At 35.7% G+C, this 27,148-nt stretch overlaps 2 protein-coding genes across 4 annotated transcripts; both read right to left on the bottom strand.

Moving 5' to 3' along the window:
* Positions 1–5,004: 5,004 nt before the first annotated feature.
* LOC149832907 (uncharacterized) lies at positions 5,005–10,549 on the bottom strand. Of its 3 annotated transcripts, none has more exons than XM_090012636.1 (5): positions 10,407–10,548; positions 10,190–10,307; positions 9,987–10,078; positions 9,777–9,837; positions 5,005–5,254 (listed from the first exon to the last, which is right to left on the bottom strand). In XM_090012636.1, exons 1-5 carry the CDS (start codon positions 10,420–10,422, stop codon positions 5,251–5,253), a joined length of 291 nt encoding a protein of 96 aa, XP_089868762.1. In that variant the 5' UTR covers positions 10,423–10,548; the 3' UTR covers positions 5,005–5,250. The 3 variants fall into 3 exon arrangements, with proteins under 3 accessions (XP_089868762.1, XP_089868760.1, XP_089868759.1); XM_090012634.1 differs by lacking the exon at positions 5,005–5,254 and having other exon boundaries at positions 9,450–9,837; positions 10,407–10,457; positions 10,532–10,549; XM_090012633.1 differs by lacking the exon at positions 5,005–5,254 and having other exon boundaries at positions 9,450–9,837.
* A 10,890-nt stretch (positions 10,550–21,439) lies between these two features.
* Positions 21,440–22,246, bottom strand: LOC149832906 (uncharacterized). The gene has a single exon (XM_090013336.1). The coding sequence runs from the start codon at positions 22,244–22,246 to the stop codon at positions 21,440–21,442; it is 807 nt and encodes a 268-aa protein (XP_089869462.1).
* Between the last annotated feature and the right edge of the window lie 4,902 nt (positions 22,247–27,148).

The following is a 27,148-nucleotide window of genomic DNA, read 5'->3' as shown; positions in this document are numbered from 1 at the left end:
TGAATAAGAGGAGTAATATCTTCAAGAGCAAACAAGAGAGCACGCACATACACAAATAGCCACTAATGGACAAGATTACAACAAAACCACAAAAGTGGCAAAACACTCAAAAGAGAAAAAATATATATTCCACTCAAAAAGGCTTCAAAGAAGCACACATACAATGGGGGAAAATCCCTTTATTTATAGGCACAAGGAGAGAACCCTTGGAAGGGCTCCTAAGGGACGTTGGAGCCCTTCCAACGGTCACAAATGTGACCGTTGGAGGCTCCAACGTCCCTTAAGGGGGGCTTTTCCAAGGTAAAAGGAAAAAGAAAAAGAAGGGAAAAAGGAAAAAGAATAAGTGTAAAAATATACATGTGGCATGAAATAGTAAAATAACTATTTTACCCCTAGTGGGTATTACAAAGGGAATACATATATTTATATATGTAGATAGACACAGACATATATACGTAAAGTATATATGTGTATGTGTCAGAATTTATATATATAAATATATATAGCATATTTTAACAGTTAGATCAGTAGAAATCAGTTGACTTGACCTGATTTTAAAATATTGCATCAAACAACATTAGGGTCAGTCATAGTTCAGATGATCTTCTATACCCTCATCACATCAACAACAGCAAACTTGTTTGACAACTCACTAAACTTTGAGTAAAAGGTAGACATCCTTTCTCAAGGCTACCTTGTTCTTGGAAGCGCTTCCATTAATATCACTCTTCATATTAAGATTCTGATATCACAATACCATGTGGTTCTGTTGAACCATTTCTTTCTGGCTCCTTCAAAAAACAAGTAACTCTCATTCTGTCACAAAAGGGAAAGGCAGCAGCAATCACCTAAACCTCTACACATATCATTCAAGTGCATGATTTTCATTTTACATGTAAACAACCTATAAGAAAACAAAAACACAGTTGCTTGAAACTTCAGTATATAGCTTCAATGACTACTTTGAAGATCGAAATATGAACCATGCAGTCAATTACCAAGAACATCATCCAAGAATATACATCAGCTATTGACCATGGTTTTCAGAACTTTCACATGCTAACTTGTGCTATATTGGCATCAAACTCCTCATTTAAGACCTCCTAAAGACCCTTTCTTGACCACTCAGCACAATAACTCAGTGCTCCCACCAAATGCATCCTATGTATGTTCCATGAAAAATATGGCCAAACAAGAAAATGGCAAAGATATTCTCAGCATGCCTATCCAACAATTGCAAATGTGCTTCTTGGTATTAGAGAATAACATTCAGATGGCGACTTAATATCAATAGCATTTAACTCCTTGGACAAAATAACCTCCATCCTAATAATCATGTTACAGACCATATGAATCTCAGTGATCTTGCAAATAACCATCAACTATTTACTCATCCAAAACTATTCTTTCTTATGTACAAAACTTTAAACCACCCACACACACACACAAAAAGATCCGTAGCCATCCTGCATTTCCATTTAGTCACACTTGCATGAGCTTCGTATTTATTTATTCTTCATTATATCCACAAACTTAGCACACTTTCCTATTAATTCCTTATATTTTACAAAACTACTCAATAGTTCTTGGCTAGCGTGCTCAACCACAAGCATCCATGCAAGTGTGAAACTTTTCTTGCAATGCAAGGCTGATGCTAATCATCACTTGTAAATAATATCTAACTTTACTGGCTTCTCACGTGGCTGGGCTGTGCAATAGTGCACCCACAGTAAATTCCATAACAACTTCTCGTAGAACTCATTTCATAGATTTTGGCAAAGTTCTAAAATTGTTACCAATGGAGTAAAATCCCCCATTAATCTTGAAGTTTCATGAAAGTTTGGCATGATACTTGGTGAAAGCATAACTAACCTAAGCTCCACATGATTTCAACATTTATATTGTAGATAATCTCCTTTTCATATGCACTGTAATCAAACTCCTATGTTCCATGTCTTTGCCAAGAATTTCAGAATGCCTATGCTTTGTTTGCTTAAGCAAGAATCTAGCACCAAGGTTGTAAGTATTGTACAATTACCCGTATCGATGAGGCCCAAAATAAGATACGTATCATACTGTATCATATCATAAAAAATCATAATTTTTAATAAAAAAATTCTAAATTTCTAAAAAAACTATGAAAAATCAGAAAAAAATAGCAAAAAGTTTAAAAAAATCATAACACATGAAACAACGATGAATTGCATAAAATACAACCATAAAATCACATATGAAGCATTTATATCTCTATGAGCTGCATAAGACATCATCAAACATCAACTATCTCACAAGAATAATGCAAAATATTAAATATCTTACAATTAAAAACATGTTACAATACTTTTACTTTCATATTACATAAACAAAAACAAAATAACCAAGTTTGTGAATACTTAAGTGTTATTAAATAACTATTTTTTTTAAAAATATAACCTTATACATCATCATCATCATCATTATATTCTTCTTCTCCTCCTTCGACATTCACATCATCTCAAATATATGTGGGCTCTTCATCATCTACTTCTTGTGATCTTCCATGTTGATCTACTAAATGTTCTCTTAATTCAAAATGTCTACTTCTTGCTCATGCATTCAATACATCAAAGATTTTCAAACTAATGAGATCAAATTGCTCTTTGTGCCTCTTTGATGATAACTTTTTTATTTGTCTAAAAATGTGACATGAAAAAATTAAAAATAGTATATGATATGTATTTTTTTTAAATAAACACATGAAAATGACAAATAAACTTTATAATTTTATTAGTTGTAAGTTGTAGTGAACGTAGATGAGGTCATTGAGTCTTTTGTATTCCAATCTATTTCTTTTTTCTTGTATGGATTTGCTAAAAAACACTCAAGTTTTTCGCATATCCACTTGCATTACACGTTTGGCTATGAATGCGAATGACAAAAGTTCTCAAATTTGGAACATCACTTTCAAACCTAATCCACCACATATTGAAAAAATAAAAATAAAAATGAGAAATCAATAAGACAATAATGGATACAATCATATAAATCATCATAATAAATAACAATATGAAATTAAAATTGAAATAGATAAAATAAATTACTTGGACGTATTGTGGCAAGGTTTCGCATTGTTGCAGGTCTCCCCATATCATACAATGCATTATTATAAATTTTTAGTTTTTTATGAATTTGATATTTAACGCTATAATCAGGGTTCAACCTTTCGATGCAATCCAAAAGTCCCTTGTTGACTTTCTTGTCCATTTTAAACGTAGGAGAGTATCTAAATGCAGGATTTAAATATGTTGCAGCATGAATAGGTCGATAAAGTTGCCCAGTCCACCTATGATCAATGATAATCTATATAGGCATGTAAAAAAAAAATTATTCAAATTATCTTTAATGACCTATTTTGCCTTATCCATAATATCATAGAAATAACCCATAAATGGACTGTCTTCAATGTCAACCAATTGAAGTATATTCACCAAAGATATAGTTATTCTCAACAACTTCACGCATGAATCCCATAATTCACTTATAAATACAGTATCTAAAATTTTTCTTGGCTTTCTTTTTTGTGCATGTGGATATGCATTCCACGATCTAATGAAAATATTTTTTTAGTGCAGTTTTATTCTTTACTAAACTTTGCACTATCAAAAAATTCATAGCAAATCTAGTAACTGCACTACGAATCAACTCAGCACCACTAGTGTACTTTTTCATTAAGCTCAAAATTCATGCATATTGAAATAAATTTAGTAACTTCTTGGTATGCTTTATCTCATTTATGTTGCCGACGTTCTTAAGAATGAGGTCTATGCAATAGGCAGCACACTGAGTCCAAAAAAATGACCCATAATTTTCTGCTTGTTGCCCTATAATTTGTTGTATTATCAGTAATTAATTAAACAATATTTTGAGGTTGAACCTCTTCCATAACCTGATCAAATACTCTAAACAATACATTTGTTGTCTTTGGCGTATCAGACAAATCAATTCACTTCAAAAACATAGTTACTTTGAGGCAATAGACAAGAAAATTTATCAAAGTCCTTGACCTTTTGTCTGACCACCCATCTGCCATAATGCTATAACCAATTTCTCTCAATAACAGCCCTATCTCATCACAATATGTCTTCATTCACATTAGTACCTAAACTTTTTTCTTTCAAAGCATGATATGAAAGCATTTTATATCCAGGTCCGATATTGGTTATGGCATTTGCCATGACCTAAAAATGAAAAGAATTTTTGAAAAGAATTTTTCGCATTGAAAGTAATGCAGGCATCATAGAACCATCTCTCAATGATGACATTCGCCTGCTCGACTAAATGTTGAGGAGTCATAGCAGTATCAATGTCAGGTTGTGCCCCAATGACAGTCCTAGGAAAGAAAAAATTGTAAAGAAACAAGAACCTTCAATCAAGCACAAAGAGTCCACCAAATATTCAAGTGGATGAGCACAAGAAGTGTCCACTAAGGGCACACTACAAAAACCCACACAAGGGCATACACAAGACTCTTAACAAAAACTAAATAATTTATTCAATAACCAAAATGCAAGAAGCATTAGATTTGAGAGGAGAATGACCCCTATTTATATATAATGAAGAGGAGAGAAGAGGAGACTTAAAGAGTCGCTGGAGCTAGTCCAACAGCTACAAATAGAGTCGTTGATCGACTCTTTTGACTAGTCAACAATGTGTTGACTAGTCAAGGTCTAGTCCAAAAAGAACTAAATCTAGTTCTAAATGAACTAGACAAGAAAAAGAAAATAAAAAAGAAAAATATATACATCAGATATAAATAAATATATACACACATATATATAATATATATATAGATGTATATATGTACAATTTAACACTCTCCCTCAAACTTACGGTACAATAACCGAAAGTTTGTCTAAAAAAAAGTAGAATATGGGAGCAGCCAAAGGTTTTGTGAAGAAATTTGTTAATTGGTATTTTGATGTAATATAAGGCAGATCAATGGTCCCATGTAGATACTCCTCTCGAGCATAGTGATAATCCATTTCAATATGTTTAGTAAATTAATGAAAAATAGGATTGTTGGTAATGTAAATCACACTCTTGTTGTCACAACACATGTGGGAGATTTCGGTCACTTGAAATCCCATATCAGCCAACAACCTTTAAAGCCCGACCACCTATATCATTGTGGTTGCCATGGCCCGATACTCAGCCTCAGTTGACGAAAGTGAAACCATTTGCTACTTCTTGCATCGACACAAAATCAGAGATTCACCTAAAAAACACAAAAACCCATGGCTGAGTATCTGTTATTGGGATCACCTCCCTAGTTAATATCAATGCAAGCAATTAAATCTAATGAAGATGAAGCAGACAAAAAGAGGCCTCGAGAAAGAGAAGTCTTAATATATCTAATAATACGAAAAATTATTCCCATGTGAACAGAAATGGGAGCGTGCTGAAATTGACTAGTGTGTACAACGTGTACTACTGCTATATCAGGTCTAGTAATTGAAAGATAAGAAAGTGAATAAGCTGTCTGTAAGGGGTAGGATCTTCAAGAGGTTTTCCATTATCAATTCACACCTTGGTGTTGGCAATCTCAGGAATACAAACTCTCTTATCATCTATGATTTCAGACCTGAAGACAATGTTAAAAACAAATTTAGACCGAGACAATAATACCCTCTAGGAAAGTAAGCAACTTTAATTCCTAAGAAATATTTTAAAAAACCCAAATCAATCATTTCAAAATATTTTTTGAGAAGTTTTTTAATATTTTCAACTCCCTGTTTGTCTCCTCTGGTGATGATCATGTCGTCTACATAGAGGAGAATAATAAAACTTGCATCAAAAATCTCAATAAACAAGGTTAACAAGTTTTGAATCAAATATCAAGCATAGCTCGACTAAACTTGTCATACCAAGCCTTTGGTGCTTGTTTAAAACCATAAAGAGCCTTTTCCAGATGAAGAGCTTTACCTTTAGGAATATTTTTATCAGGTGGTGCCTCCATATAAACTTCTTCATCTAAGTTTTCATTAAGAAAGACATTTTTGACATCCATTTGGAATATAAATTGTTTTCTGTCAAAGGCTAAGGCTACTAGGGTCCTAACAGTGATTATTCTAGCAACTGAAGCAAAGGTTTCTTTATAATCTATGTCATATTCTTATGAATATCCATTGGCAACTAATCTGACTTTAGATCCATAACTCTTGGTTTTAACCTTATATACCCACCTAAACCCTATAGGTTTATTTTCTTATGGGACATCTTGAATGGCCTATGTATCAGCCTTTTCTAAAGCTTCTAACTCTACCCCCCATGGCTTCTACCTACTCAGAATGTTCTTTAGCTTGAGTAAAAGTTGAAGGTTTTATATGAATGAATTAATGTAATGAATACCTTGTATTTTGGGAAAAATAAGTCATAGAACACAAACTTTAAAATCCTAGATGACCTTCTGGTTTGTACTTCAGACTGTTCAGCATGTACGATGTACGATACACACTCGTATCGCGATACGAGTGTGTATCGTATCATTATTCTTCATAATAAAGATACGTATCGTACAATACAGGATGATACTTACAACATTGGTTACGACATAGTTGTGTACACTTTGTATTGTACATAGCTTTTAATGCCATAGGCTATGTACACTTCAAGGTATACCGGCCTATGGGAACTAGCTGTTAGGAATACCTAACGGCTAGTATCTTTTACCTTATATATATATATATATATATATATATATATATATATATATATATATATATATATATATATATATATATATATATATATATATGGGTCATTCAGCCCCATTGTAACACTGCATTTTTTGTGCAATTTAATGTTTAATAAAAATATTTATTTTACATTGGGAGCGTGTATTCTTAGTGACTTTGTGAGTGCCCCTTTGTGGGTTGTGATTATACTCTTGCCCTTAGTAGGCATTGTATTTTTTGTACTCTTGAAGAATTATTACAATTGTGTCTTTCCATGTGCACAAGCAAAAATTTATGAAAATCATAACATTATAAGAAACAAAATTTATTTGAATCCTCAAATCAAGAAATTAACATTTTGACCCTAACTTGCCTACTGCTGCTAGAAAAGTGAATACTCCGAAGAGACTTTTTCTTATAGTGAATCTGATCACCATGCATCCTAGAATAGATTAAGGTATCTGAAGTAGGCCCACATTTAAGATGAGGAGTGGATCCAAATCCACAGTCAAATTCTAATCTTGAGATGTCAGGGTTTTGTCCCTTATTCCCCATATTGGTAATTTTCCCTAGCTGCACACTTTTCATCCCTTTCACTTCTTGCTATATCTCGCAATGTCACTGCCCTTGCAATTTTTCCTGCCTTGGTGGCATGCCCCTTGTTCAGTTCTCTCTATGGTTTTCCTTACCCTAACTGCTCGTTTCCCTTTACCACCTTCCCACCATACCATACCATACCAGTAGAAGCAGTTTTTCTGTCATGCTCAGTACTATGTGCCATGTCCATATAGCCCAAAATTACAATCTCCCTAACATTAAGAAGCTCATCAGTATTGGTTATGAACAAGAGCTATTGGATGCACAAAAGGAGGGATGAAGATTAGATAGGGCAACATAGATGCTGAGGTTTCTTTCATCTTTACACTGTGGTTCATTGCTTTTTGCCCATTTCTTTTTATGCTCACCAATTTGGGATTAACAACACATGTTGTAGACAGAGTTGAGAAACTTTTGTTCATGTATGCCGACTGGCGGTGATATATTTGACTCATAGTCTATGTCACATGGATATGTCTGCGGGAGAAGGATGCAATGCAGATAAGCTTGGTACAATACAATAATTTTCAAAAATTAGGACACGAGGACACAGTCTTACACATATGTGTGTGACTGTGTGTATAAAACAACAATTCTAAATCACTATAATTAGGAACATCAAATAATGAAACTAAGCTGAAATTGAAACGTGACATAATTGATAACAAATTTTAAAAGAAAAAGAACTCAAGTGAATATGCTGTAAATAAGATCATAAAAGAAAATAAATAAAATTAATGACCCAATGCAGATCGTGTGTCAAACTGGTTTGACTATGTCCATGAAGTGTCATGTCATGTGGACGCAGGATACACATGCTAAGTGAAGTGTCTGTGTGACATACCTCATATTTCACTTTTATAAAAGGATTTTTATTTTTAGCACAAATTTGGTGCATGGGATTAATCTTTCATTTAATTATCATTTTTGGAACATGTTACCTTTATGGGTTTTGTATGTTGTTGCTTGTTACGGTGACAGCTAGTTTTTTTATGGGAAATCATTCACCTTAAGCCAGTATTCTGTGTCCGTGTTCATTATATCCGAAATTGGATATAGAAAATAGGGACTCCAAGGCATCTGTGCTTATTTCAGATCCTCATGGATTTGATATCCTAAGGTTTATAATCAACAGGTAGTTGATACCTAAGGTAACCAAAGAGGGCCTACATGCAGGGGCATAGCTAGGATTCATGTGAGGGGGGGGGGGGGGCAAACAGGGGTGTAGCAAAAGAAAATTTATTTGTGTGATAGTCGGGGGTTCGGGGGCAGCGCCCCCAAAAAATTTTTTTTGAGATAAAATAAAAAATGGCTACAATTATTAATAAAAATTTATTTCATATGGACAAATCAAACTATTTGCTGCAGTCAGCGCTGGGCTAGGACTGGGCTGGGCTACAAAAATGGATAAAAATCTATTTCATATGGAATCAGGGCTGGGCTTTAAAAAAAAAAAAAATTAACTGTTTCGGGAGGCAGGACTGGGCTACAGCCCAGTCCTGCCCCCCCCTAGCTACGCCTTTGCCTACATGCCTAATTCTCATAAATCATCCATGAGAAAATTACTATCAGCTCAAGATCTCCTTATCATCATGCCTATGCTAAGCAAGAGGTAATAGCAAGACTTCATAGAGAAAGGCCTACATAAACTGAGCTTAAATCTGGCTAAGCAAAGGAGAGGATTGCTAAAGGTATGCCAAGGAAAAGCATAAAGCGAACCAGTTCCGCACCAAACAAACTGAATACACACACACACTGATGTTTCATTCCACCATCATGTTCTAAATAAAAGCACATATAAAAAGGCAAAGCTCATGCATTTGCTCGAAGTACTGGTTAATAAGAAAACAACTACCGATCAATGACTGACTTAGACATCTAAAGTAGAACAACCATGCAATGAACATATATTAACAGATTTCTGCACAGCATGTATAGAAAAAAAAAAGGGAATAAAAATTCGGCTACATGGTAACCAAAAGAATCCAGATATTGATATGAAAGAATATATGTAAAATAAGTTGGCAAAACTGAAAATTCAGGGCATACAATCTTTCGCTCCAACAGTGATACAAAACTATAAACCCAGAGCACACAACCTTTCACTCTAATATTGATGTCAGTTCCAAAAAAATTCTGTAAAAATTACATCTAGTTTCATGCATCAGTTTCAAAAGGAACCTGCTCTCCCAGAGAGCATCAAATTCCATCTCAGGCATCAAAAAACCGAACAAAAAGAAAGGAACCAAAAAAGAAAAGAAAAGAGAAAAAGATACATTAAAATGCATGACAGAGATTGGTCTTGATAATGGTTTCAATGTTTACCTAAAAAGGAAATCATATCATAATCCACGTGATTTACAAAGAGAACAACCCACTTCCCCAAAGCAATAAATGAAAAGTGGAACCATTCCGGAAGATGGGCAATCCCATATACATTACATCGAAACCAAAATCATCGCTTACACATTGCTTTGCTTGTACTGCTTTGTATCAAGCACTTGCTTCCCACACATAGCGCAGACGCCTGCAAAATTCGACAAAGAGCTGGCTCAAGAGCTAAGCCAAATCCAACCATTCTCCTCCTTAAATTACCAACACATCAAAACCGTCACTCTAATTCCCAATTTTGGCAAAGAAGGGAGAGTTGCAACCCTCTGAGAGGAATCACAGTACCTTTGGTATAGGCACAAGTATGGCAGTACTTGGCATCTTGGTGTACCTGCTGCTTGCATATGATGCATTTGGACGTCCCATAGGGCGTCCATCTGAGAACACCAAGCACACAAATTACCCACCAATAACAGTTTGATGGTTTAGAAGATTACCAACAACACGGAAAAAGGAGACCGTAGAACAAGAAAGAGAGGAAGGGGGACCTGTGCTTCTTGGAGAGGAGCTTGTTCTCGTTGATCTTGCGGCCACCGCTCTCGGTTGTGTTGCTGGATCCTTCCTTCCATTTGTCGGGGACGATCACCTTCGCCAGCTTCTTCTCACCTGTCCATCTCCCCACATATCAAAAATCTACGGATTCACGGATAGAGAGAGAGAGAGAGAGAGAGAGAGAGAGAGAGAGAGAGAGAGAGAGATGCATACACTTGTCGCACACCATGGTGGCTCTTCCTCAGAGCACTGTAATTGCAAGAACTGCAGGGGAGGAGATGCGTTGCGCGATGAGAGAGAGAGAGAGAGAGAGAGAGAGAGAGAGAGAGACGGCTTACCCGAGCCTCAGCTACTGCCAAACGGTTTGATCCGAACCCACTCACTGACTTTGGTTAATAAGACCAATGTTGTTAAAATCGGGTTCATTAGGTGAATCGGTTTCTTTAGAAAACCAAAGAATCGCATCGAATCGTTTTCTAATAGGAAGATTTTTAATAGAAAAATACAAAAAACACCAAAATTTGGTCGATTCTGAACCGATTCTACTTCAAATCGACCAATTTTGGATGATTTGGACGATTCAAGCCAAAACCGGTCAATTTTGAAGGGAGGTCGAATCGACCATGTTTTGAATCGGCTAAGGGACCATCGATCTGAATCGGTCGATTAAGACTGATTCTGACAACACTGGTTAAGACCATTTGATTTGAACCCAATGCAAGCAAACCCAATGACCAAATAAGTTCATAATTTTGATGAATGAAACAAGCCTAGTTCATAGGTTTCACCTAGGGAAAGTCTAGTTCATAGCCATATCATGTGACGTGTGCTAATAACCTTGCTCAAAGTTCTTATGCATTAGTTAAGTACAATGATTTTTTACTAATTCATAGATTCATGATAAATTATAATTTGCAAAAGCATGACAAATGTTATTATTTTTCAATATTTTGCCATAAACAATAGTCTTACTATGTCATGATAATTTTGGATCAATATATTTAGATTTAAATATACATAAAAATAATTAAAAATATAAATAAAACTATATTGTGTGTCATGCATAAATCTTTTAAAGATGAAAAAGCATCCTATTCATACAAGTAAACCATAAAAATGCTTGATTTATAATGATTATTTTGATCATATGCAAATAAATATAAAAACATCACAAACTAAAGCAATATTTTTTTCTTCTTCTTTTTCACTCTTTTTCGTAAAAGGAAAGACCGATTAGGGTTTTCTCCTTTAACGAAAGGGAGAAAACTCGAGAGAGAAGATGAATGGAGTGGGAGCCTGAGCCGTGCTCATTGCTGGCAACTGGTGGGCTTCCACTGCCTACCACCGACCGGCGGGCAGTTCTTAGCTTGCAGTCCAGTTGTTGGATTGGTGCCTTGACAGACTCGTTTTTGAGAAGCGATTCTTGATGATCTTCATCTTGACCAACTGGTCCTGAATCGGCAACTGGTCCAGCCGCTATGCTTCATCGTCATTGCCATCGATCCCATAGATGAGCATTGTCAGAGTAGTGTTTGGGCACCGATTGGCAATCATCTCAGTGAGCCTCCAGTCGAACTGCCTACTGTTCCTGAGCAGGCTGAGCACAATAAGTCCACCGAGCAACTTCTCGTTGAAGAAGATTGTTGGCATATATTGCGCCCCGTTCGACGGACCAGCTCCTCCTCCCTCGCTGATGATGCGTCTGAACAAAGTTGCGGATGCGAGGGACGAGAACAGCACAATGAGAGCGATGGGGTTGTAGAAGTAGTTGAGCTAAGAGGGGAAGTCCAAGCAGTTGAATATGCTCAGCAGATCGCCGGCGATGAGACAACCCCATGGTCGATTAGGGGACGTGATGGAGACCAGACGACGTGGATGATCAGGGTTTGATGGGCCCACGAGCAGGGCAGCCAAACGATTGAGAGAGGGGTCAGGGACGATCGTGATTTCTTAGTGGTCCTCTTTCCTCTTTCACGTTTTTTTAGTACTGATGGCATAACCAGGATCATCCCCTTTTCGCTTTCGCTTTGCCAAACTCTGGCAAATCTTCGTCGGAGATGGCAAGGACTCCATCTTCGCTGCTCTTCGGCAAATTGAGAACCCTCGAATCTGCTACCACCGCTCCTGCACCGGCACCACCTTGCAAGGATCGCCTGGCTCCATCTTGGGCGGTTGTGTACTCAAGGATGTGGGTGGCCAGATTCATCCTTCGGTGAATGACATGTTGGCCGATGAGGAATCATTGAGCATGAAGTCGAGGAGGTTTGTGCCACAAATCGACAACTGGGCAACGTCCTGCAGGTGGCCGAAGCTGGATGCAGTGGAACATCCCTTGCAGGATGTAGTCGGCATGGTCGAATGTCTTAAGACGTGTCAGAAGGGCTGCCTTTTTTTTTGTTCCTTTACAGCCAACATACTTTGGTAGCTTCGTTGGGCTTGGCTGACACTCTACATCTCCTCTCTCCGATAGCTGCCCAACAGAGGGATCCTCTTCTCTTCAGCCGCTACATACAGGCAACGCTGCCGATTCTTGGATTTATGTGGTGGTCACGTCCATGCAGTGGATTTGTATCATATGGAGGCGAGTTTGTGCGCACACAGGTAACCTCGCACTGATACTACTGTAGAAAATTCAAGATCAGGGTGTGTGCAATGAGAGAGGAGAAAAACATAAGAAGGGAGAGGGAGAGAGAGGGATTCAGGAAACGACCTGTAGTCAAGGGGATTCGATCTTTTCCCGGATTATACTTACTATACCAGGGTAAAGGGTTAAATACATAGTCATTTTTCTGCTATGAATACCCATTTTAATAGTTTTTATTTAATACATTTTGTGTTTTCATGATCAGCCCACCTGGCTCCTTGTATGTGAGCCCATATGGCCACGTTGAACCTGATATCCAAATCCAACACATGAGGCCTTAAGGAACATCCATAATCCTTATGTTGAATATGTAGTTAAGAATCCACTCTACATTGCAGGAAATCTCATAGGTAGTTCAGAGGATAATTTGTGCCCCTGATGAAATGTTAATTACTGTTTACTTCGTTCTATACATATAGAAGAGAACGATGCATGCAAGATTGTTATGGAATTGGTCTTCATATCCTCATCATTTGATAGTCAGTCATAATTAACCCCTGTCATGCACAAGTTCTCACGAGGCTAACTAACATCATGCACATGTCTTCTAGAAAATGTGTGCTGATATGACCAGTGTTATGAAAAGCGTTGAGGCGTAGCGAGACGCTCTACCAAAATCTGAGGCGGAGTGTAAAGCGTAAGCCTCAATTTTTTTTTGAAAACTATAAAAAATATCTAAAATTATAAATAAATAAAAATGCTTTATTAATGAAGCAACAACCAATAAAAAATAAAATTTTTTAAATAAATACTAAAAAAATATGAGATTAACATGTAAAAGTAATATTAATGCAACAACTTGATCTACTTAAGTATCTAAGAAATAAAATATGTGCATTCATTCAATAAAAATTAACATTAACAACGAAATGCATATTAGCATTAACAACATCATGTCATAATTAGAAAATGTTGGTTAGCATTAACAACTAAATGTTAATATATTTGTCCAAAACTCTTCAAAATGAGAGTGTTAACATTCACAAGTGCAAATAAAAGACCCCCAAAAACATATAAATGCCCATAGCCCTATGATATGAATTAGGGTCTAGGCTCTTCTTGTGTCTCATCATCATCAATATCTAAGTCTTCAATGTCATCATCTGAGGAATCCTTATAAATAGGTTCTTTTTCATCCTCATTCTCTGACTCTTCATCATCTGCACTTTCTTTCTTCACATCCTCAGTCACTTCTTTTGCTTTTCTTTTTTCTTCAATAAAAAATTATGCATTAAATACTTATTTTATTTAATTAAAAATATATATTTATATTCATAGCAAGGTAAAAAGAATATAGCTTTCCCTCGATCTCTTGAAAACCTGTCTTGTCTACAACCACTTTGTGAATCATGAGGTGAAGTGACTTTTTCAATAGGCAGATGCTCAATGGCATTTATGTAAAAGTTCGGATCCAACCATGAATCTTTCAACCAATTGGGATCACTAGGCAACATTGGATATTCCTTCTCCACAACCCACTCATCGTCTCAGTGTATATGATCTAGACATATAGGGTCTTTGGTAGTCTTCCTCCTCATATTTCTCTTTCTTAATTTCATATTATACATTACAAAAACCAATGCATTCATCTTCTCTTATTCAAGTCTATTCCTCTATTTTGTATGCACCTATAATTCTAAATTATTGATAATCAATTATAAGATAATTATACTTATAAAAATATATTTTAAAAATAAAATACAAAGTCACAAACCAATGAAAAAGTATTCCAATTTCTCTCACAACCCAATGCACTATACATCAAACTTAGAATTTGAATTGCAAAATTCATTAATTCAGGATTTTCATGCCAAAATGAACTCAACAAATCAGCTGCATTCAAATAAAAAATAAAAAATTGATAAAAATATTTAAAATATTACAATTAGCAAAAACATAAAGAAAATATTAACAAATAACAACATAATTGCAAACTTACCAGGACTTTTTAATTTTCTTGTTGTAACAACTGCCTCTCTACCAAACAACCCCTTTGCCTTTTTAAATGCATCGATTTGTGTTGTAATTTTTAACCGAACATTTGCATCAGAAACCAATTTTTCAACACAATAATAAAAGTCACTCATAACTTCTCCATTCGGGTTGAAGTTGTCAACATAATGAAAATAAGGATTTAAATAATACGCAGTTGCATGCAAAGGCTTATGAAGTTGCAAGTCTCATCGTCTATCAATGATATCCCAAATAGGTTTATATTTTTTTTCAACCTTGTTAAGGGTTGAAGCAATTTTCTCCTTTGCTCTATCCATTACTTCGTACAAAAATTCTATAGCAGTCTCATCTACATCCACTAATCGCAACACTTTCACGAGAGACAGTGTAGCTTTAATTGCATATGATATGACAACTCAAAACTTATGATCATTAAGAACAATATAAGAAATGTCTTAGCATCAGATTTCTTATAATAATTAAATGATCTAAAATTTGAAGACAAGAACATTGATTTCAACTCTTTTTTATAATATCCAATACTACGAAGCGTAAGATATGTTGTGGCAAAACGAGTGACAGCTGAACATAGAAATTTTTTCTTTTTTGTGAACTTTCTCATCAAATTTAATATTCATGCATGACTATAGATATATATTATAATTTTTTTTGCTTTTTTCACTGTCTTTAAAAATTGATATATTTCTAATATCTTCTAACATCAGATCCAAGCAATGCGCCGCACATGGTGTCCAAAAATATGTTTTTCCTTCTGTTAACATATTCTCAGCTGCCACATAATTTAGTGCATTATCTGTAATAAATTGTATCACATTACTTTCACTAACTTCTTTAAACAACTTACACAAATTTGCACCAGTTTTTTCTATGTGGCTGATGTCAACAGACTTCAAAAATATTGTCCTAGATGAGTTCACAAGAAAATTATTTTTCTTTCTTTTTCATCTATCCAACTATTTGCCATAATGCTGTAACCAACTTTTGGCCATTCATTTTTAAACTCTTTTAAAATTTCATAAGTACAATCTACCTCGTCCTTCAAAATCTATGTTATAATCTTGTGGTAAGAAGGCAGTTTGAACTCTTGACCATAATTTATAATAGCTTCTACCATTGTACCAAAATATGGACTGTTGTAAAGATTAAATGATAGAGCATTTGGATAAAAAATTTCAAGACATGTTTTTTTCTCTCATCTCTTTTGAAAACAGTGTTTATTGTAGTTTATTGTGCTTCTTTGTTCACAAAGAGGTCCATGGGGCCATCTGTGCTTGTTTTTGCAACACTACATGATCCGCTGGTTTCTTTGTTCACATTATCGCCTGTTGATGATCCAAAATAAACACTCCTCCCGATTTTGAACTTGTTTTGTTCTTTCTCTTGTTTTGTTTTTCCTCTTTTTTTCTTTCGTTTCTGATCCCTTAGATGATTCTATAAAACCTTTTAACATCAGGTGAAACCACTTCGCACATGCTTACACCATATTTCGTGCCATCTAAGTAATGTTTTAACATTATAGATGTCTCATGTAGTCTCTTTATGACAGTAATTGCAAATTACATGTTCTACGAGTTTGAGATCTTTAATAGAATTTGAAACTTCAGCTCCATGATCTCATCCCACATTTTTTCTCATTATTCAACTGAAAAAAATACATATAAGAAAATATATATTAACACAGACACATTCAAATTCCAGATAAAAGAACATTTACAGTTCTATGGAATCATTCTCATGGAGCTAAATCATTTAACAACAAAGGAAAAAGACCCAAATACTTAAATGTGTATCAACAACTTAAAACACTCTACCAAATATGCAGCCATCACAATTGCATCAATTATATAGATGAAAATAACATGTATACGTCTATTGAGAACGGTGCATCTATGAAGAAATCAATATTAAAATCTGATAAGTGAAAATCAATATTAAAAGTATCTCATGTCATTAGTATTATGATCTATGAAGAAAATTCAGGTCATCTAATAACACCTTAGGATGATTTCTCATTCAAACAATAAATAACATCCAAATGTGATCTCAATGTCCAAACGCATAATCTAAATCTTAAAGACCAGTCTTCCTTGTGTTGATGTCACCTACATTTAGATTATCATGTGTAAGGAGGAAAGAGGATACAGACATAGTACCATATAATTTAATGCAACAAAAAAAGATTTAAAATACGATTCAGTCGGACGTCACTAAAAAGAGTATCAAACATGAACCATGCTGCAGATTAAAGGAAACATACATCAAAAAATATTAATCATATAGATTAAAAGAAATAAGCTGAAGTATGATTAAAGATTAATAAAGGAAATCACTTGGAAAAAGTGAATCACGTAGAAGTTTTTTGTTCAAATAGACAAATGGGTGGCAGCTTATGTTCTTTTATTTAGATATCCCATTTATACAGTTTTTTCAGCAACCAATAGAAAGTGAAAAAATTGACCGGTGAAAGTGATATTGCCGAAACTTGAAAAGAAAAATATAAGGTTAAAATATGATCAAGAAAAGTTTCATGCATTTGATGGACATGAAAGAAATTAAGTGACTTGTACAAATGAACAATTCACAGGAAGTCTATATTAAAAAATTAAGAAAGAAAAATAACATAAAAGAAAAACATATATAATTTTTTTTTCATATTTTTATTGAGAAAAGATGCTGCAAGATTAATTCAGATACTAGTAGATTATGAAATTTTGTAAATGAAGAGGGGGAGGAGCATTACCTAAATGAAGAAGCCCTCTGGATTGTAGGGGCGAGAAGGAGAGGTTGTGTGGCTGAGAGACTCTTCAATAAATGAGGGGGCTCGACCACGAGAGAGAGAGAGAGACTGCGTGTGAGAGACGAGAGAGAATGTGTGAGAAAAATATGAGAGAGAGACTGCATGTGAGAGACGAGGGAGAGAGAGACTGCGTGGGAGAGACGAGGGGGAGAGAGACTGCATGAAAAAAGAAAAAATTAGGGCTTCCGACCCTAATTAGGATCGGGGGCCCTTTGTTTAAACTCTAATTTTTTGTCAAATGGGGCCTTTAACCCTTATTTGACAAAAAATCTGAGGTGTATACGCCTCATTTTGAGGCGCACCTCAAGGCGTATGAGGTGCACGCCTCGGGGCTTTTGCACTTTATATATTAGCCTCAAGGCATAAAAGGCGATACATGTTTTTAATAACACTGGATAAGACAGTTTTGTTTTCCAATTTAAATATGACATTCTTATTTGGATTATCTTATCAACTTTCTATTACCATATTATATCCTTGGTTGTTTGACTTTTCTTATAGAAGTACTTTTTATTAAATTTGTATTTGTCAAGAAGTTATTTTTTATCATTTCTCCCAAGATGGTATATGCCTTAAGCGAACATCCAAAAATGAAAGATAATTAATAGAGATGTCGAGCATTCTGTTGAAAACTTATTAAAATTTTCTTCAAATGACAATATTTTCATTAGATAACTACCCTAGCTGGCATTTATTTTTTGTATAATGAGGAGAAACCACTATTATGATTCAGATATCCCATTGCAAGCCGATAGGTGCTACATTTTTCATTGCTTTCTTTTGGTGTCTGTAGTGTAAAATTCCATGAGTGCTCCTCTTCTGCCCACCTGAGATAGTTTCCTGTTGGCCGCCTTGCAAAAAAAGATGCACACCCAGCTATCAAACTTGTGACATCCTTCAACTTAAGTGCCTTAAGCCAGACCTAGCTAGGAGTTTGGAGCTCTTATGAGCATCCTTAGTTGGATTTTTTTTTTATGATGAAGGAAAACCTTCACCGAGAACTGGGTCACTTAATGAGCCCACCTCCCTGCAAGCTAATCCTTAGCTGGATTTTATATCCACATAAAGGGTTGTCATGAAAGTCAGAATGAAGTGATATTAAGATAGTAGTCTTGTTTCTTCTTGAAACTTTTGAAAAAGAAATTAAGATAAAAAGCTTATGGATACAGTTGTATTTTCAATCTCAATCATATATGATAATTATAAAGATCCTGGTTCTAAAATGAAGATTTGGCAAAATGTTAGTTTCAAGTGGCATCTCCAACTAGTATAGTGGCATGCACTTTTATTGTCCCAACTGGTTTAATGGTGAGAGCCTGATAATCCCAAAAGGGGGGTGATCCATGTGCAACAAACAAGCAACCCATGATTTTAAAAACCAAAGCTGGAAGAAGGGTTTCAAGATTGGCTCATCTGGTAGGGGCAACTTATGAACATCACTAAGTTGGTAAAGCATCATGAGTTTGAAACCCATGGGAAATGTCCTTTGTCGCAAGGTCAAAGTGTTGGGTTTCCCTCCTTTGTGGGACCCATCTATTTACTGAATAAGAACCTTTTGTTATCTGACATTTTTTGGCATGCTCATTGGAACCGCGCATATTCATTATTGCAGTGGATTCTCAAGCATAACCTTTGATTGTCTCAAGGTCGATTTATGTATTCTGCTGGATAGCGATTTGTGGATGGCGATTTAGCAGCATAGTGATTTGTGAGATAACGCTTCAGCTGAATAGCGATTTATGGTTGGCGCTTCAGTTGCATAGCGATTTGTGGGATAGTGCTTCAACTGAATAGCGATTTGTGGTTGGCGCTTCAGCTGCATAACGATTTGTGAGATGGCGCTTCAACTTTCACATTAAATGTGAATCTTGTTCTCTATTTAGGGAGGGACTGTTCGGCTACCAAAGAAGGGGTTTTTTTTCACTTCTTTTTGGAGCTGCTTCGTGCGGCTAGTTCTTCAGAACATTTGTTTCTTTTCGGTGAGGTATTTCCTCTTGTTATTTCTCTGCACCTATGTGTGTTTGTAAGGCTTATGCCTTTTGGCCATTTTGTAAACTCTGTTTCAAGATAGTGGAAGAAACTGACCTATCAGTCGTCGTGGACGTACCTCAGTTTGAGGGAACAACGTAAATCTTGTGTGTTTCTTTAATTTCTGTTGATATATATATATATATATATATATATATATTGCTTCCATTGTTTTTCACTTCGAAGAAAGCCTGTTTTTCTCAACATCTGGTATTAGAGAAGGGCTAATTCAGTTCTTATTCGTTGTACTTTGTGTGTGAAAATTATTGGAAGCAATGTTGGGCGTATGATTAGTTTGAATGACACAAATTGGATGACTTGGAAAAAAAAATGAAAGATCTTTTGGTTTGTAAAGATTTGGATGAACCCATAGAGGGTGATAGCAGTAAACTAGAAGAAATGAAAGATGATAGTGAGAAAAGCTAGACCGAAAAACTGTCAGTTTCATTCGACAATGGATTGATGATAGTATTTTTCATCATGTCTCTACTGAAAATTCAGTACATGGTAAGGAGGAGAAGAAGACGTCTCATCAACAAACTTAATTAGATCTTAATTGTATATTAGAGATTCGATATGTGACTTCCATAATAGATAATTGTCCAACTTTACAAAAACAAGGCTAGAGAAGGCATTTTACTAGATGGCAACATTGAGAACAAGTGAAGGATTCAAAGAAGGCAAAGACATCATAGGAACATTCATGACAAGAGAACCTCACTCAACTGGTATTGAACAAAACAAGAGTTTTTGCAAGAGACATCACATCTTGGACATCCTATTGAAACTTTATCTTAATTTAGTACTGTAACATCCAGAATTTCTAAAAAATCTATAAACTCTATATTTTTATATAAATAGGCAAGTCTTTACATGTTATTTACTATTTAATATGATAGAATATTAAATTCTGAAGAGATGGACCCTGAAATCATGAAAATTGGGCTTGAATTGGATCTGATTTGATATAGTGGCAAAATTATAATTTTTGGACAAGGAGCATGCTCAAAATTTTTAGAAATGGTGAAGGCTTAATTTGACAAGGGATAAATTAGGTAATTGATTAAAAGAACTTGGTTTTATTGGGCAATGGCACTATTATAAATAAATTAAAAAAAGGGGAAAAACGGATATAGTAAATGCATGAAGGAAAATTTGGTAATTTGGCAGGGGCAACTGTCATAAATAAAGAAAGCTTAGTCCCCACCGACTTTGCTTTTGCAAACATATGTTAAAAAAACATTATTAATGTTAAAATAGTTTTTCATAAATTTTGAATATCTCATGATATTTTTATTAGCAAAATATTACAGAAAAAACCTTCAATTAAAATGATTACCAAATTTTTTTTTTTTGAAAAAAAATTATCAACTATATTGTTTTTTATGCACTCATGTACTTTTTTTAATAAAAATAAAATTAAATAAAAGTTTAAAAATCTCTAAGAAAATCACGGCAACAAAAATATGCTATTTTAAAATTTTGACACTATTATGTCACATAGAACAGTTCAACAGAGGTTCCATATGGAAGGCCACGCATACAACAGTCAAATTATAACTGTTAAAAATATGTTGTAAGAGAACCTATTTCAAGAAATTTACTGAAGTTTTTGGATCCATGTACATGCTCGTAACGTGTGATTCACTCATTATAAAGCAGATAAGTAAAAGAAGCAAATCGTGTCTTTAATATGGTAATGTTTTCTTATACTTGTGAATGTACAAAAAACACAATTGGGTTCCTTAGCAATCCTCTAAAATACAGATGCCAAGGTTTAATTGAGCAAACGTGCAGTCTAGCTCAACACCCTGTAACAATGTTAAGGAGGGAGACCCTGGCTTGGATCAAACACATGGAAACATCCTCCAACTCCAGTTCAGTTTTCCTCAAGGTAAGATCCAAGGATTCCATCAGCCCTTGTGCATCTTGAACATTGTCCTTCTTCACTGTCTTGGATGAATGGCTATAAAGTCCGAGTATAGCCATATCTACCCTCTCTATTTCACTGGTGTCATCTTGATCACCTTCCTGATCTTCATGACCCTTGGAACCCAATAATCTCAATCTTGAGAAGATGGATTGTGTTGCCTTTCGACAGGAGACGATCAAGCTAAGGTTGCTGAAGATGGAGATTGCAGCAGCCATTGCATCCTTGAAGACTTGATCAACCATGTCAAGGGTGTCATTTGAAGAGAATACATGTTTTTCCATACTTTTCAATAATCTTAGACACTTGATCATTTCCTTTTTCATTCTCTTCCTGGAGCACTGGTAGGCACAAATTCCAGCTTTCATCAAGTGCAACAAGGAGTCCTTCACCATCCCACAGACATCCAACAGGTTGAGGAAGTCATCCAACAACTCTCTCACCAAGCTCTCTTTGCCACATAGAGCCTGTTGGGTGAGAGGGAGTTGGATAAAGGCATTGATGGAACTGTACAAGTCCTTGAGGTGGCCAAGTCCAGTGGCCAATTGTGCCTTGCTTGTAGGGGAGGCTTCCCAAGCCTTAACCAAATGAAGGCACTCCTGCACTTGCACCAAGTTGGGGTGGGACTTTGATGGAAAGCTAGTGGAACGAATATGGAAAGATTTTGCAGAAGTAGCCATCTCTTTCTTTTCCTTTGGTTGTGAAGGCAAAACCATCACCAAGATGATGATGGTCAACACTTCCTTGTCCCTCCTTTTAAAGCTGGCATTGGGGAACAAATGGAATCTTTCATTGGAACATGTGAGATGAGCATGTGGGGGTATCAATGGGTTGCTCAGCCATGTCTACCATTGGTCGCCATTTAAGTATTAAATCATTTCAATCTGTTTAGGCATGGAAATAAGGTGGACCATATGATCATCTGGCGCCTTGTCTCCTGCTAGCTCTCCTATAGTGACAACGACGATGAACCCTTCTTGGTTGGGATCGATAGCCCACGAGTGCCTTGTCTTTTGTCTACCCAGCATACACTGCCACATAAGGAAACATCACAACTCAAATGATGCTTCAATGTACTAAACAAAGACAAGCTTTTTACCTTAATTCATTAAATTATCATACTACTAATGGTAAGAGTAAAGTTAATTGTTCATCTACTATATACAGTGTTAGGTTGCCATTTGTCTTCACCTGGTTCGTGAATTCGAGTGTCAAGCACATGGAGAAGAGGCCACCTTGAGATAAATTCGTGAAAGTTGAATGTGGTACTGTTCATGTGTACAAAGTGCACGTGAATGTGTATATAAGTGTAGTTTTATCGTCCGTTTTGCTAAGATCGAGCCGACAGTGTATCTGAGGGTATTCAATATCTGCAGATGAAAGGTCAATAAAACTAGCAAGGCCGATGTTGTCAGAATTTGTTGAAAAAAAGAAAGATTCAGAAAATCAGATTGAATTGGATACAAACGAATTATTTTGAATCACTCTATTTAAAGAATTGATTTTAAAAAAATCAATAAAACTAAAAAATCAGAAAATTGATAGAGATTTAATTATAAAAAATCCAAAAAATATATAGTGATTTTAGAAAAAGAAACTGCAGGAACAAACAATGCATGGGGTCTGGATCCTAAACAAGAAAATTAAAAACTATCACCAATTACTTGGAAGAAAAAATAAAAAAAAGTGTTCAATTCATGGGGCCTTGTTCAGCCCTGTGAAAAAACAGTTTTATGCCGATTTGTTAGAGATAATGGGTCGGTCACCCGAACGGCCTCCCCCATTGGACTCTCACTTTAAAGTCCAGCTGAAGAGAAAGACGTCTAATGCTACAAATGAAGATAACAAAAAGTCAGTTTTGATAAGAGTCCATAAACCGTCTAGTGTCGAGCTAAGCTTACCTAATCCTAAAGATTGTGATAAAGAGAAAAAGTCTTCAGCCAAGATTAGTATTCCTAATTGTAAGGCTAATCTAGATGTATTGGACTCATTGTAATCTATATAAAGGCAATAAAATAAGAGCATCTTGATGCAAGAGATGTTATTGGCTGCAGATGGATTTATAAAGTTAAAAGACGGTTTGACGGTTGCCTCGAATGCTTTAAAGCTTGTTCCATCGCCAATTGTTTTAGTCAACAAAAAGGTGTGGATTATTTTGAAACTTTTAGTTTGGTGGTTAAACCCACTACTATTCACATTATTTTTGATCTAGCAACTGGACACAACTGGCTGATTCGGCAACTAGATGCTCAAAATGTCTTTCTCCATGGTGTTCTCAACGAAGAAGTCTATATGGTGCAACTTCCTGACTTTCAAGATCCTCAGTTTTCTCATTATACATGCAAGTTGCAGTGTGTTTTATATGGCAACTGGATGCTCAAAAAAGCTCCTCGCGCATGGTTTCACTAGCTTAGCAGTTTTCTCTTGGGCATATGGGCTTTGTTGGTTCTCAGATGAACACTTCTTTCTTTATTTTTTGGAGCTTTTTTGTTGTTATTTTTTTGTTAATTTATGTGGATGATATCATCGTGACCGAGGACTCACCTCCTAAAATTCACTCTCTTATATCGGATATGGGCTGTGAATTTGCCCTCAAGGATTTGGGACCACTTCATTTCTTCTTGAGAGTTGAAGTTATCTTTTTTTTCAATGGGTTGCTTCTTTGTCAGTGCAAGTATATTTTGGAGCTTCTTACTTGGACTAACATGCTTGGCTCCAAACCTATCACTTTTCCTATGGCCACTAATCTTTCATTGTTTGTTTTCAGTGGTACTGCATTTGAGGACCTCATATTATATCGCATCATTTTGGGTGCCTTGCAATATATTACTTTGACTAGGCCCAATATGTCCTTTGAAGTGAATAAAGTGGGTCAATTTATGCACTGACCCACTATTGATCATTGGCAGGCAGTAAAGCACATTTTACGCTATCTTAAAGTTCATAATTTTCTATGGGTTGAATATGACTTATTCTACTAATTTTGACCTCTCAATATACACTTATGCAGACTGAGTTGATTGTCCAGATGATTGAAAATCTACAAATGGATATGCAGTGTTCATTGGTCTTAATTTGATATCCTGGAGCTCCAAGAAGCAAACTATTGTCTTTCGCTCAAGCACTGAAGCTGAATATCGCTCTCTTTTCAACTCTATTGTGGAAGTTACTTGGGTTGGTTATCTCTTACACAAACTGGGCCTTGCCACGTACCTTGCTTCTCACCCGATTTTTCATTCTTGCTCTAAACATATTAAGATTGATGTTCATTTTGTCTGTGACAAAATGACCAAGGAGTTACAAGTCCGGTATTTGCATACTCATGATCAACTTGCAGACTTGTTCACCAAACCCTTATTGTGTCAGTGTTTTTTCCTTATTGTGGTTCAAAGTCAATGTGTGCCTAGGACCATTGTGTTTGCGGGGGTTGTTAGAAATAATGGACTGGTCACCACAACAGCCTCTTTATTGAACTCTCATATTAAAGTCCAGTCGAAGAGAAAGACGTCTAATGCCAATAATGAAGATAACGATAAGTCAGTTTTTATAAGAGTCCATAAATTGTCTCGTGTCCAACGTAGCTTACCTAATCCTAAAGATTGTGATAAAGAGGAAAGGTCTCCAGCTAAATTTAGTGTTCCTAATTGTAAGGCTAATCTAGATGTATTGGACTCTTATTGTAATCTATATGAAGGCAATAAGAGGAGAACCTCTATTCAATGTTTTTGAATAGAGAGGTTATTGTGGATGTAAGTGATTACCGAACCACGTTAAATCGACTTTGTGTGTGTATGAGTTTATTTGGTATATTGTGAGTGTCACGGGCTTACTTTTTTAATAAGTCAGTGTGGCACAATGGTCCTTTCTTACCGCCGCAAGCCGTTCTATCGCTCTGTCACAGGCATAAAATTTTTCGCAAACCTGTGATTCACCAAACTGCCCAATGTAGCCAGCCTAACGGCCAATGACCGTGCACCAACACTTTTCTATGTGCTGAATCATTTTCATTAGCTCTATGCACCACCTCGTGCGCAGCTGCCTAGCAGAAGCTGATCAAACTCATCTTCAAATGCGAATTCCATCTAGTCCATGTTGCACAGTGCATAGTCGTCCCATACCAGCTATTACTTCTGAAAGGGCACAAACTTGTCTTAGCTTTGCGTGTCATGGAGCGTATTGTGACTCCATGCGTACGACAACAAAACCTCACCACCGAAGGAACAAGACCTTGCAGCCCACAGTTTGAAAACCAATTGATGATTGAACACCATAGCGAAGAGCACCATCTAGACTCATTCGCCGACGCCTAGGCATTTACTTGCCTAGCCCTGAGTCACCATACTCGGTTAAAACCATCTAAAGTGATCCCTAGGGGCATTAGCCCTAACCCACATGCATTCAATCGTTACACGTGGGACCTCTTGCAAGCTGAGAGGTCCTTAACCAAATCTCCAAAGGCAACATCCTCTGCTCCGCTGGCACTTCTTAACCAAACAATCTTCCACGTCTGTGCTGCTATACAATGATATACTAACGACGATATTATTATCTATCGTGTGTCATGTTACCATCGCACGTCACCGATCAAGCCAACGCACACCATGGGTAGTCAACTCTTCAAAATGAGAGTGTTAACATTCACAAGTGCAAATGAAAGACCTCAAAAACCATATAAATGCCCATAGCCCTATGATATGAATTAGGGCCTAGGCTCTTCTTGTGTCTCGTCACCATCAATATATAAGTCTTCTATGTTATCATCTGAGGAATCCATATAAATAGGTTTTCCTTCATCCTCATTCTCTGACTCTTCATCATCTGCACTTTTTTTCTCCATATCCTCGGTTACTTCTTTTGCTTTTCTTTTTTTTTCAATAAAAAATCATATATTAAATACTTATTTTATCTAATTAAAAAAATACATTTATATTCATGGTAAGGTAAAAAAAATATAGCTTTACCTCGATCTCTTGAAGACTTGTCTTGCCTAGAACCACTCTATGAGTCATGAGGTGAAGTGACTTTTTCAATAGGCACATGCTTAATGGCATTTATGTCAAACTTCAGATCCAACCATGAATCCTCTACCAAATGGGATCACTAGGCAACATTGGATCTTCCTTCTCCACAATTCAGTTATCGTTTTGAGTCTATATGATCCAGACATATAGGGTCTTTGGTAGCCCTCCTCCTCATATTTCTCTCTCTTAATTTCATATTATACATTACAAAAATTAATGCATTCATCTTCTCTTGTTCAAGTCTATTCCTCTGTTTTGTATGCACCTATAATTTTAAATCATTGATAATCAATTATAAGATAATTACACTTATAAAAATATATTTTAAAAATAAAATACAAAGTCACAAACCAATGAGAAAGTATTCTTATTCTTCATACAGCCCAATGTACTACACATCAAACTTAGAATTCAAATTGCAAAATTCATCAATTCAGGATTTTCGTGCCCAAATGAACTCCACAAATCAGCTATATTCAAATAAAACAATAAAAAATGATAAAAATATTAAGAATATCATAATTAACAAAAATATAAAAAAATATTAACAAATAACAACAT

The sequence above is a fragment of the Nuphar pumila genome, chromosome 7, assembly GCF_984573655.1.
Source record: "Nuphar pumila chromosome 7, dmNupPumi1.hap1.1, whole genome shotgun sequence".
NCBI lineage: Eukaryota > Viridiplantae > Streptophyta > Magnoliopsida > Nymphaeales > Nymphaeaceae > Nuphar > Nuphar pumila.
Note: the sequence above shows the minus strand (reverse complement) of the source record. Positions and strands in the feature narration are given on the sequence as shown.